This window comes from Cricetulus griseus, chromosome 3 (genome assembly GCF_003668045.3).
Source record: "Cricetulus griseus strain 17A/GY chromosome 3, alternate assembly CriGri-PICRH-1.0, whole genome shotgun sequence".
Classification (NCBI taxonomy): domain Eukaryota; kingdom Metazoa; phylum Chordata; class Mammalia; order Rodentia; family Cricetidae; genus Cricetulus; species Cricetulus griseus.
In genome coordinates, this window is record NC_048596.1 from 42,283,717 (window position 1) to 42,296,009 (window position 12,293).

General features: G+C 41.7%; 1 protein-coding gene across 1 annotated transcript in view; it reads right to left on the bottom strand.

Annotated features, from left to right (window-relative positions):
• Positions 1-3,902: 3,902 nt before the first annotated feature.
• Positions 3,903-12,293, bottom strand: part of Trpm6 (transient receptor potential cation channel subfamily M member 6) — a 158,146-nt gene continuing 149,755 nt past the window's right edge. Inside the window, exons 38-39 of the mRNA XM_027406549.2 lie at positions 8,988-9,094; positions 3,903-5,760 (exon numbers count right to left, since the gene is read on the bottom strand). Coding sequence (XP_027262350.1) covers positions 5,627-5,760; positions 8,988-9,094 — 241 coding nt within the window. The 3' untranslated portion in view covers positions 3,903-5,626. The remainder of the gene's footprint in view (positions 5,761-8,987; positions 9,095-12,293) is intronic.

Sequence of the window (12,293 nt, forward strand, 5' to 3'; positions counted from 1 at the left end):
ATCAAACTGTTGGGGAAAGAAGGAAAAGGCAGAGTTCCATGTGAAGGCAGAAAATTCCCCAGCGAGTCCAGTGCCAGGGTTACCAGAAACAATATACCCATCACCCTGCACCTCTCTCATGGCATGCCAAGAGAAACTGGCTGGCCTATGGACTTAAACAGATGTCCTGAATGTGCAAACTGAACCCATTAGAAGTAGAGATGGTGGTGGGAAATGTTCTACAAGTCCAGTTTGGATTTTCTTATCTGAAGGCCAAAATTAGACCCCAACTTTCAAATCTGTATTTCAGACCTTCACAGTATAGCACTAACTGTGCTAGCTAGGACCATGTAAATTACTGTATCAGTGATCTGCTGCAGGTTCAAATCTCAGCTCTCCCTGGATGGATGATGGCCATCAATGCCCTACTTATTTATAAATAGTGATTTTAGACCTATATAATACACATAATGGACTCAATGAATCAGATCATTGTATAGATATAATGCATTTTGCACACAGTACCTGTGAGATAAGGAACATTGGGTGTATCACCTATAATGATGCTGTCATTATGGTGATTTTCTGACCAATAATGAGCATCTATGCTGCAAATTCTTAATTTGTCTGGAAAAAAAGCTTGATGTAGGATCAGATTTCATCTATCCAATCTAATCTTAGTGTCAGTGCAGTATAGGAACACTCATAAAACATTTCTAGAATAGGACAGACACTGAACAATCAAACAACCCACCCTCACCCCTAGGATATATCTAGAAGTCCTCTAGAAGTAGACAGCATTTCATCTTACATTGTTTCCATCTGCAGCAGGTCTTCCAAACACTCTGCTTCCTCAGAGAAACCATTCACTAGGCCGGCCACCATCCATGACAGTTACCTCACCCATTGTGGACACAGACTTGGCCACTGTCCCTCCACCCACCACCTCTGCTTCCCCCAGTCTTCATCCACACATTTCTAAGGGTGATCTGGAAATTCTAAAACATGGCAACACACTGAAGGTTTCCTCTTGTTACCAAAGCATCCCAAGGCTCTGTGACCGGTTGCTTGGTTACCAATAAGATACAGAGCAAAAGATTCATTAGAAGCTAAAGTACAAGCCCATGATGCCAATGAAGAGTCCCCCCCAAATCCTTCCAACAAAAGGCAACTGTTATATGCACATTTAGACAGTCATTAGCAGAACAGTTTCTGCCATAATAATTGCAAGAGCTTTGTAACTAATTCAATGGATAGGATTTCTAAGGGTCTACAGTAAATGTTCCCTTGGAGGAGATGAAAGCTCAAAGGACTTTAGTTGCTAAAAGAAGATGTGGGTGAGTGAAAAACCAAAATTTTCTTATTACCAACCAGCTCTGTACTGACAAAATTTAAATCATGGCTTATAAAAACTTGGGGAAAAACTGCTTTGCAAGCATCAAACTCCCTATCTTCTTTCTATCTTTTCATGCCTCCAAAAATAACACCTAGGATGGTGCCGCTTTGGGATTGATTTCTTGTGCTAGGATGCTTTCTTCAGACAGAGGATGGCAGAACAAACAAGACAGGTAAGTCTAGAGCCTTCAAAGAGCAAAGGAGATCGGCTGGGAACTGGCGGATTTCCTGATTTGAAACTTTTAATCTTGAAACCAAAAAGGGAGCCATGAGCCTTTTCCCTCTAGAAAGGGAGAAAGAGCAGGAATCCTTTTGTGCTTGTGAAAGAAACAGGTCCACTGAGCATCATCTGTAAATACTCAATAACGATCACATCATGCCAAAATGAAAATCTCTCACTATTTATTGAACTAGATTCCAGGCTCCCAAGCAGTCTTTTAAGTGGGACTCTCTAAGGACCTTCTAAATGCTGTCTCAGTGTCATTCACCTTCATTTAGAAGTTAAGTATCTTCATCGCCATTTCAGAGTTAGGGGTTAACAGAAAGGTTAAACAAATTATATAAACTTATATTAAAAGTCTGAAATGAGAGAGACCAAGGTGTATGATCCCATGGGGATGGCATTCTTTCTATGAAAAATTAAGCAACATACCTAATTATTTTTAGGATAGTATATTTTATCTGTACATAGCACTCTACAAAGAAAAGGCAAAAAAATAATAATAACAATTGTGTTAACTGCACAGTGTCTCTTCCTGAATCCTTGCTATTTTCTGTCCCAACCCATGTGGCTTGAGATTTGAAATGCTATTTAAGTCTCAATTTCCTTCAGAAGCTAACCTCTGTGGAATAAAATGCTGTTAAGGGGGGAAAATCTTTTCTGTCATTTGACTTTAACTTATGATAAATTAGCTTCAACTAGTTTCTTAGAAAATTGCCCAAGAAATGACTACAGAAAATTAAATACCAAGACTTCAAAGAGGCAAACACACAGCCTTCAAATTCCGACCTCAGAGAATAATCCTCCCTTTCTCGTGCTTTGGTGAGATGCAAGTAAAGAAATCTTACTAGGGCATGGTAATGAACCATCTTTCAAATGACTTTTCTATCAATCTGCTTTTCAAAGGGTAATAAAGTGATGATTATTTCTAGGCAGTTTCTGGGAAGTTATCATCTCATTTTAATAGTCACCAGGAAAGGACTGCACTCAGGCATTATCACCAATGGTGATAAGGGTAAGAACTGGTTAAGAATTCAATAGACAAGGTATAGGTTGTTAAAAGCTATTTCCTAGGAAATTAAAACAGACAGACATCAAAAGAATCATACTGGGTCTTAAAGAGTTGGTAGTCATTTCCTTCTAGGTTAAAAATGTAGATATGATTTACTACCTAGTGAATGAAATTCACTATCATTTGAAGATTGTGCTATTTCTTTTTAAAAAATATTGTTGGCCTCATGTTGTGAGCCAAGTCTTATACTTGATCTGATGAAAAACATAAGAGGACCTGAGAAGGGCATGTGTCATTACTTCCAAACCCAGAGTTTTGGCTCTCATCTAAAACAACAGTCAGCAACAACAAAACATTCATTAAGTACTGACTGGATGGTTATTGGGAACTCTTGGCATTTGTTTTACAAAGTCAGAGTGAGGAATGCCCCAAATTATATTAAATCTCACTCCTCTGAGATGCGTGCCGCCTTAAGACAGCAAGGGGATGGGCACCACTCAGAATCCAGAGATGGAAAGTCCATTTGTCAGGAGACTCCATACACTAGATTACCTGCACAGGAAATTCCTGATCTCTTCTCAGACCCTCACATCCAGATCCCACCCAGAACCAAAGCTCTGCACATAGGAAAGGATTGTGTGGTTCATCTTCACTCAGAGGTGCTAGAATTTCCATGTCTTCTCATTTACCCTAACTCTTCAATCACAACCGGAGCCCACTGTTCTAGCAGGGAGGGTACAGGACCAGTCTCCAAATCTGACATCTGCCTGGAAGTCAAATATCTCAGGACTTAGTAGAGATCCAAACTTAGAACAAGAAGAGGAGGAAGAGGAGGAGGAGGAGAGGAGGAGAAGAGTGGAAGGAAGAGAGAGGGGGAGGAAGGAAGGAAGGAAGGAAGGAGGGAGAGAAGGAAAGGAAGGAAGGAAGGAAGGAAGGAAGGAAGGAAGGAAGGAAGGAAGGAAGGAAGGAAGGGAAAGAAAGAAAGAAAAGAGACATGAAGCTGTTGGAGAGCAATTATTTGGATCTCACCCCCACAATCTCACCAGTGCTGCTGCTGAGAAAGGATGCTTCACAAATAACCACTGAAGACCATTGGCTAAACAACCAAGCACTGCATTCTCTTGTGATCACAAGTCACTCAGTCAACACTGTCACATCATATGCAAGCAATCCCAGTGATCTTTGCCCAGCAGTTCTTTTTTTTTCAAATAATATTCTGTAGTTGTTTTTCTTAGTGTTTGTTTAAAAACAAAAAAGCACACCACAAAAGTTTGCAATCAAGTGTTTGTATTTGCTTTCAAGTTTCACTCCAGTTTACAGGTATTTTGGTCAATAAATTGGTGCATTTGGTTTGGCCCTTGCATAGGTAAACTCTGCCCTTTCTAGAGTTGAGCACAGCACTGAAGTGAGACCAACAGATCTCTTAATGATTTAGAGACTGGACAATACTGCTAAGCACCACCCCCCAACATTATTAATATTTTATCCTCACTGCCAATCACTGTCTCATGCAAGCGCATACTTAAGGGGCTGAGACAAGAGGATTGGGAGTTTGAAGGAAGTCTATGCTACACAGAGGAAGGAGGAGGAAGAGGGAAGAAGGAAGGGAGAGACGGAAGACAGAGATAAGAAATTGTCCAAGTTTCCCACCTCCTACCAATGAAACAAAACAGAATACAGATGCATCCTCAAAATCACATGAACCAAATACAATTTCTTTCCACCCCACCATGCAACACTTCCTCTGAAGTGCAGCCTAAGGAAGCAGGAGTCCAGATTTCTAAAGTAGACTTAGAAGTCAGTCAACGAATGTAAGTACTAAAGACAAAGATAAGCTGAAAATATTTAGGCCTAGGAAGTTTACTGCTGGCCAATGGGAATGCTAAGAGGGGGGTTCGGTAGGTGGAGGGGAACCATCTCTCAGTCCCAGGCTTTTCTGTTGCTAGTGTAAAACATCATGCTTGTTCCGAGGCAGGGCAACCATACCCAGCATGCAACAGGGAGCTGCCCCCAATGTAAGGTTGCTTCCAGGGACACCTTCCTTCAAGCTCCAGAAACTGATTAAGTGTTCAAGCCATCAGAATGCTGCAAAGGAAGAAAAAAATACATGCAAGACGTTTCAACCTGAGATGCATCTTTCCCCACAGGACTGGCAAAGGAGAATGTAGATATAATGGGATACAGTACCAAGAGGGAGAGAACGAACAGAGTGGCAATGGTCTCTACCTTAGTGTCCTGAGCTTAAAAAGTGAAACCTTTATTAATAGTTTGCAGGATTACATATCCTCATTTTTGCCTTTAAAAAAGTAAAGGGATGTAAGGAAAATTAATTTAGATTTGTCCTTTTCCTTTGTTCCAAGGAACTGAAAGAGCCCAAGCATCATGTGATTTGATGACATAATTCAAAGCATCTAGAGTCTACCAGTCTACTTGGACTTTTTAATGGCTATTTCTGCTCCAGCCTGGGTTAACAGACATTCATCCCAGTGTCTTCCCTATTGGTGCTATTCAAACCTTGTGCTGCTGTAGACGGAAGAGGAAATCACATATATTCTTAATGTATGCATAGGTATATGAACAACCCTTGGATGAAATGATGAGATGACTAGCAGTAGGGACAGAGTCTGCGAACATAGTGAAAAAATAAATTAATTCGTCCCCCAGTTCTTCAGTGCACAGCATTCTACTCCAACAGTTCCAAGCGGTCAGCTGAAGCAATGAGGTATAAATGAAAGTATTCCTGGTGGGCTCATCTGGTGTCTTCATGCAGAACCAGGAGATGAGAATGTATGGCAACATTCTGCTCAGAGGTCAATACCCAGGAGGAACCCTCCATTAGACACTGTGTCCTCTGGGCAACGAAAGATGAGGCTCAGGGGACACCTCCAGAGAGTTCCACATTGTAAAGCCATCCTGACAGAGATTCTGACACAGCCAGGGTCATGTCAATCAGTGTACATCACCTAGAGTTCAAGGCAAAAGGAGCTAAGGGACCTTTAGCCTCTTTCTCATCACCCTTTCTATAGGCGTGTGTGATCTTCCAGGGAACTTCTATTCCTGTCTCTTGCTGGAAGCCCCTCAGCTGGTTCAACGTTTTTCTCAAGTCCTGAGTTGCAATGTGCCCTCGCAAGGGAATAATCATTTCTTTTTAAATCTACAAAGAAAACAAGACAGTCTTAGTAGATGTCTTAGGATACATTAAATCATGCAGATGGACTGAACTTCAGGCTTAGTCAAAGTATTCAGGGAAGGCTCTGGCCACCACCTAGTGGAGCAAAATGTGTCTGACCAAAATTAAATGAGGCCCAAAAAAGACACAGTGTTAGTATTTAGGCATTTGTACTGGTCTGCCCTTGGGAGGCTCAGCTGGAGCCACTAAGAGCACCACTAGTGACTATTCACTACATTCCCTTTCAAAGGGGCCCTGCCCACCTCCCATCCTTCTCTCTCTTTCTCTCCTTCTCTCTGTTTTCTCTCTCTGCCTCTCTTTCTTCTCTCCCACTACTCCTGTCCCCCTCCCCTTTCCTCTTTTTATGATTCTTTTCCCCTAATAAAAAAAAAGCCCTCTGCTTGAACTCTATCTTTCTCTCCTGAGCCGCTTTTTTTTTTTTTTTTTTTTCAATTACAACACATGGGAACCTTAGGAAGGACCAGAGGGATGAGTCAAATTGCTGACTTTAGATTCCAAGGCTCAGCTTTCTAAAGAAAGCTGCCCACATCTCTTTGACGACCTCTAAAAGCTTCATCAAGCTGGACAGTGGTGGCACACACCTTCAATCCCAGCACTCGTATGGCAGAGGCAGGAGGGTCTCTGTGAGTTCGAGGCCGACCTAGTCTACAGAGTGAGTACCAGGACAGGCTCAAAGCTACAGAGGAACCCTGTCTCGGGAAAAAATAAAAAATAAAAGCTTCATCAATCAAAGGTCACATGAGATGTTTCTTAAGCCCTTCCCCTTCCATTTAAAAAGGAAATTGAAAGAAAATTCTAAAGGATCATCTTTGGGAGGAAACTATAAGGAAGGGAGCATTGAATGTTGAATACATCTTTCGTGCTGTGATTCACGAGTGGATTCCAGCCTGCAAATGTGGGGTTATTCGGATATTCATCACTTCCTGCCTCCCTCATTTAGAGCTCTGACCAACCCCAACCCCTTCCTGGCTTCCTAGTGACCAGTGCAGAAGACACCTGCTGTACATCAACTTCTTTGCCCATCCACTGTGAGCTCATTATCAAGGGCAGTTATAAGAGGATAGCCTTGCTCTTCGTTCTATTAATTAGTTAGCCTAACTGGGCTCAAGGACTGGGAGCTGATGGGTGATGGGTGTAGGGAACCAAGATTGTCACTCAGGGGTTGACTGTGCAGATAGTGTGTGTGAAGCCCTGGGCTCCACCTTTGGTGCCAAGAGGAAAACCTGATAGCTTTTGTTTTACTTTTTTATGTTAAATGGTGATTTTTCTAGACGAAAACATTAACATATATATAAGCATATATAATATATATTTAATAATATAACCAACGTTTACTGACCATATACATAAAATAAATCTTCACACCAACTTTGTAAGACAAGTACAATTATCTCTTGCTTGCAGATGAAGATACTGAAGGCCAAAGCCTTATAGCCAGTAAAAAGAAGAACTTGGGTATATTAGCCCTGCCCACCTGCCTGCCTGGATCTAGATTCAAAATTCTTATGCATTGCCTTAATGTGCCTCTGCCTTAAAAATAAATGAAACATGAAGACTTAAATGTACTTCTAATTCTATTCCCCAAACCAAACATTTTTATTCAATTGCCAATGATATGAAATGATAGTATTTCTTTATTTCCACTTCAATATTAATTTTTAAAACTAGAGTTTTAAAACTACAGACAGAGAAATCTGAGTGAGCACTCGAGAAATTCTTGCAGTTTGTAAATTATTCAACAATTTGAGTGAGTAGGGATGAGAGAATGTTAAAAGGAACAAACTTACATTTCACTAAAAAACAAAAACAAAAACTGGGTGGTGGGATGACTCATCAGATAAAGGTGCTTGCTGCCAAGCCTCATGACCAGAGTTCAATCCCCAGAACCCACATGGTGGAGGAAGAAAATAGACAATTCCAGCCTAGAGCCTACCATGGCATGCCTACATGAACCCTTAACCATACTCAGCAACTAACTGGGCACAAAGATTGGAAGCAATGAGTCTCCCTGGCCCCTGGCTGATCAGATATAGACCCAGGTCTTGAAGAATAGAAGCTGCTCTGTCCAGGCTACAGTGAGTCAGACTGGGCAGAGTACAATGCCTAAGGATGATGGTTCCTGAGCAGATTCTAGCACGAAACTGTGGGAGGATATTGTTTGTTTTTGTTTTGTTCTTTTTTGTTTTTTTGAGACAGGATCCCTCTGTGTAGCCTTGGATGACCTAGAACTCACTTTGAAGACCAGGCTGGCCTGGAACTCACAGAGATCTACCTGTCTCTACTTCTTGAGTGCTGGGATTAAAGGCATATGCCATCAATACCCAGTCAATGTTATTTTTTGTTTTGTTTTGTTTTTTATGTTGCTTAAAGAGGCAATACTATTGTTTACAGTAGCAGGATCTGGGACTAGTGAGATGTCTCAGCTAGTAAAAGGTGGCTCCCCACAAGCCTGGTGACTGCAATTTGATCCTCAGAATTGACACATTAGAAGGAGGAAGTCACATCCCCACAAGTTGTCTTCTGACCTCTTTGCAAGCCCAGTGGTGCTTGAGTACACACACACACACACACACACACACACACACACACACACACACACACACACACACACACTTCATCAAAATTCAGTGTATGAGGGCTGGAAGTGTAGCTCAGTGGTAGATTGCTAGCCTAGTATGACAAGGTCCTGGATTCTAAGGCTGCTGCTGTAAAACAAACAAACAAACAAACGAGCTAATAAAGGGTCAATTGTTACAGGATAAAGTAATGCTTTAACTGACAGTCTTTCCTTCCCTTTGGGTCACACCCTCTCTGGTGCCCAATGAGCAAACTGGAACAGGATAAAAATGCTACAGGCATGCAGTCTGCAAGCAAACAGGACCTGGGTTGGAAGAGAGGAATGGGGCCTTCCATCCCATTTCACTCCCTTTAAGTAGGTGGAACTTTTTTTGTGGAGCCACTGTGACAAGCATTGGGCCCAGGGTTGTTTTATCACATTTTGGCAGAACCTCAAGCAAATCCCTGTCCTTTAAATCCCTCCTGAGACTTGAAATGTTTCAGTCAGAAAGTCAAGCTTGTGAATGACTGCGAATGAGATAAAAATGTGGTTAAGATTTTTCGCTCGATCCTGAGTTATAATAACTGTTATTCTATGAAAGTTTCTCAGAAGAAACAGAGTCTCCGACGCTTACCCGGCAGCCTGAGCTTCCCACAGCAGGAGTTGCAGCGATGTTTTGCAATGAAGTTTCTAATTGCATCTTCCCCTAAATTGGCTGGTCCAAACACCATCCCTCTTGATCTAGAGGAAATATCAGAATATCAATTAGATCACAGCCGAGGAAAAGGGGTCCAACTAGGATTCTCTGAGATTGCGAACAGTATCCCATAGTAACCTAGCCACTTAAAGGAGCCAACAAAGAACAGAGCACTTTGGGGAAGTAACAATGTTAGGTTTGCAAATTTAAAATTCAAATGCACTTAAATCTTTGTACCCAACCCAAGACCTACTGTGAAACTCATTCCAACACTAATCTGATAGAAGAGTGAATTTTCGATGTGCTACATTAAAACAAAATATAGTGAAACCTTTTTTAATGCATATGGGGTGAGAGAATGACATTCATTACCATATGCTCTACTGAAACACCCCAAAGGTAAAGGATAGAGTAACTTTGCTACAGAACGCACCTTCTAAAAAGATGTGCACTGCGCATACCCAAATACTTTTTTGAAAATGACTCTCCCCAAACCAAAAGCCTCACTAGCCACCAGAGCCAGTATTCCTGGCTTTTTTCAAAGCCACTTTTGACTCTGCAAACTGGTTTAGCTGGGTTCTTCATGGGAAGTCAAGACAACTATTAGCCAAAAGGCTTTTAGAAATAGACCGCAGATACCCAGGGTACATAACAGAATTCATCACAAGTAGTCTCAGTATCTCTGAGACACGTTTTGAACATTCTAATATAAAGATCCTCTGCAGAGTCTAGGCTCACTGTTCACACAAGCATTATTGTGTAGATTTTGACCCTCCACCCAACACAGGACAGAACACACCAGGAGCGCCTCCAAAGAAAGTGTATGAAAGCTAATATTTTATTTTAATGACATGCATAGTGGAAACAGCGCATTTTAAAATCTGAACTCAATTACCGCTCTTAAATACCACGTCTTAAGAAAGAGGCGAAAAAAAATCCAGCCGACTATCACAAAGGGAAACAATAAACTTTGTTTCTGAGGAATGCGGTTTCTCAAAAGGGACATGGTGTAAAAATGGACTTTTTTTCCATCCGAGGATTGAAACATTTATCTCAATTTCCACTTCCTTTTGGCAGAAGAATAGTGGGTCTCTGAAGATGTGCCAAGCTCGGAATGAGGGCTGATGTCAATTTGATCTCAGATTGCCTCCCGCTCTGTGCCGGGGAGGTGGAGAAAACCTCTTGGGAAGACAGAGTGGAAAGACACTGGGGATTAACTTTCCTGGTCACTCAATGGCTCTCACAAAACACAGCTCTGGTGGTATTTACCCAGTAGCATAAGCCGCCTCTTGTTAACTCTGTCTCAATTTCATTCCAGCTGGTGAGACACTGCTTCAGTCAGGTGAAACCAAAGGTGGCAAAAAAAAAAAAAAAAAAAAAAAAAAAAAAAAAAAAAATAGCAGGATCACTCAGTATTTAGACCAGAACTCTCTGATCTGATAAGTGAGAGATGAGGGTATTTGTTCAGTCTTTAGCATAGAAGACTCCCTTTGGAGTCTCTCTGTGACCTCCCTGGAAAATTTCACTTGTTTGCATACCATACCAGCTATTTCTGTCCTTCCAGGAAGGTATGAAGATACCCAACTCAGATATATATTTTCAAGTAATATCTAGAAGCTATTTGTCTCTGAGAGCTTCATGAAAATGAAATGAAATAATCAAAATCACTATAAGATGTGTATGTCAGGGTCATGGGGGCTCCCGGAGCAGAGAGAGTGAAGGAGTTGCAGGGACATTCCATTTGCATGTACACCCCTCAGCATGCTCCAAGCTTTGCAGTTTCGGATAACTAAGTTTTCCAAGAAAACACAACTAGCTGTTTTCCAGATTTTTTTTTCACAAAACAGGAAAAGCAGGTGGTAGCTTGGGTCTACATACAAGGAAACGCTAATTAGTGCCATCTATACATAGTCACTAAAGAACATCTCATCACCATTTCTTTCTTGTCAAATGCTCACAACCATCAGGCAGTAGGCTAAAACGATACGGTCCCAAACTGCCAATAGATGAGGTACATCAGGGAGAGCTCGAGACAGTGGGAGGAGGCATGAGAAAGGATACCGGACTCATTCTACAAAGCCCTCATAACAACTGTTCCCTTCCATTGACTCTTTCACCTTGCAGGGATGTTGGAACCTTGAGCGAGCCTCAATTTTCCATTTGTAAACTAACACACAGAGTTGTTGCATGGGCAAACTCAGTCGCTAGAATCTGTGTATCTCAGACTGGAATTTATACCAGTTCACCAGAAGATTTTATGAAAGTTCAGATTCTGGTTCCTTAGGTATAGAGAAATCCAGAGACCATGCATTTCCAGCCTTGTCCCTGATGGTGATATTGACCCAGGGTTCACACTTTGTTTAATAGATTTTACACATACAAGGTTCACTGATTAGTTAGATACAATTCTAATGGAACTAATTGGTTGAGAGAAAATAAAACTAAAGGTCTCTGTGAAAACTAAATACCCAGAGTTGGTTGTTTCCACAGTGAAACCATTCCACCCATTTCAGGAGACACTATTCTCAAGTTATGGAAAACAAAGTTGATGTGATAATTTCAGAGGACTGCACTGAGGAACTTAAAAAATACAGGAGATAATGCAGGAAGAGACGACTGGAATTGGAGGGGGGGCATTTGGGAGACGATGTGAAAACCTAGTGCAGTAGAAACTCCCTGAAATTTTCAAGATTGACCCTAGGGAAGACTTCCAGTAATGGGGGATATGGAGCCTGAACTGGCCATATTCTATAATCAGGCAAGCTTTCCAGAAGCAGGACTGGGACCCCTAACCCAGCCATAAAACCTTCCACCTACATACAGTCTGTCCTGTCTCAAGATATGCTAGGGTAATGGTGGCACAGAACTTGTGTGACTGGCTAACCCATGACTGGTCCAACTTGAGGTCCACATCCCAAAAGGGAGTCCACACCCGACACTGCCTAGAACCCCAGGAACCAGAGGCTAGATAGCCTAGAGACTCACAATGTAACCAAAAATACTGGGAAATATTTCAATGAAATGATTACTAATGATATTCTGCTATACTCATAGATTGGTGGCTAGTCCAATTGTCACCTGAGAGGCGTCAACCAGCAACTGCTGGAAGCAGATAGACATCCATAGCCAAATACTGGGCAGAGCCAAGGGAACCCCACATAAGGAGGTGGAGGATGCAGGATACCCTGAGAACATGGCCCACAGAATCAACTAAGCAGGGCTCCCAGGGGATCACAGAGACTG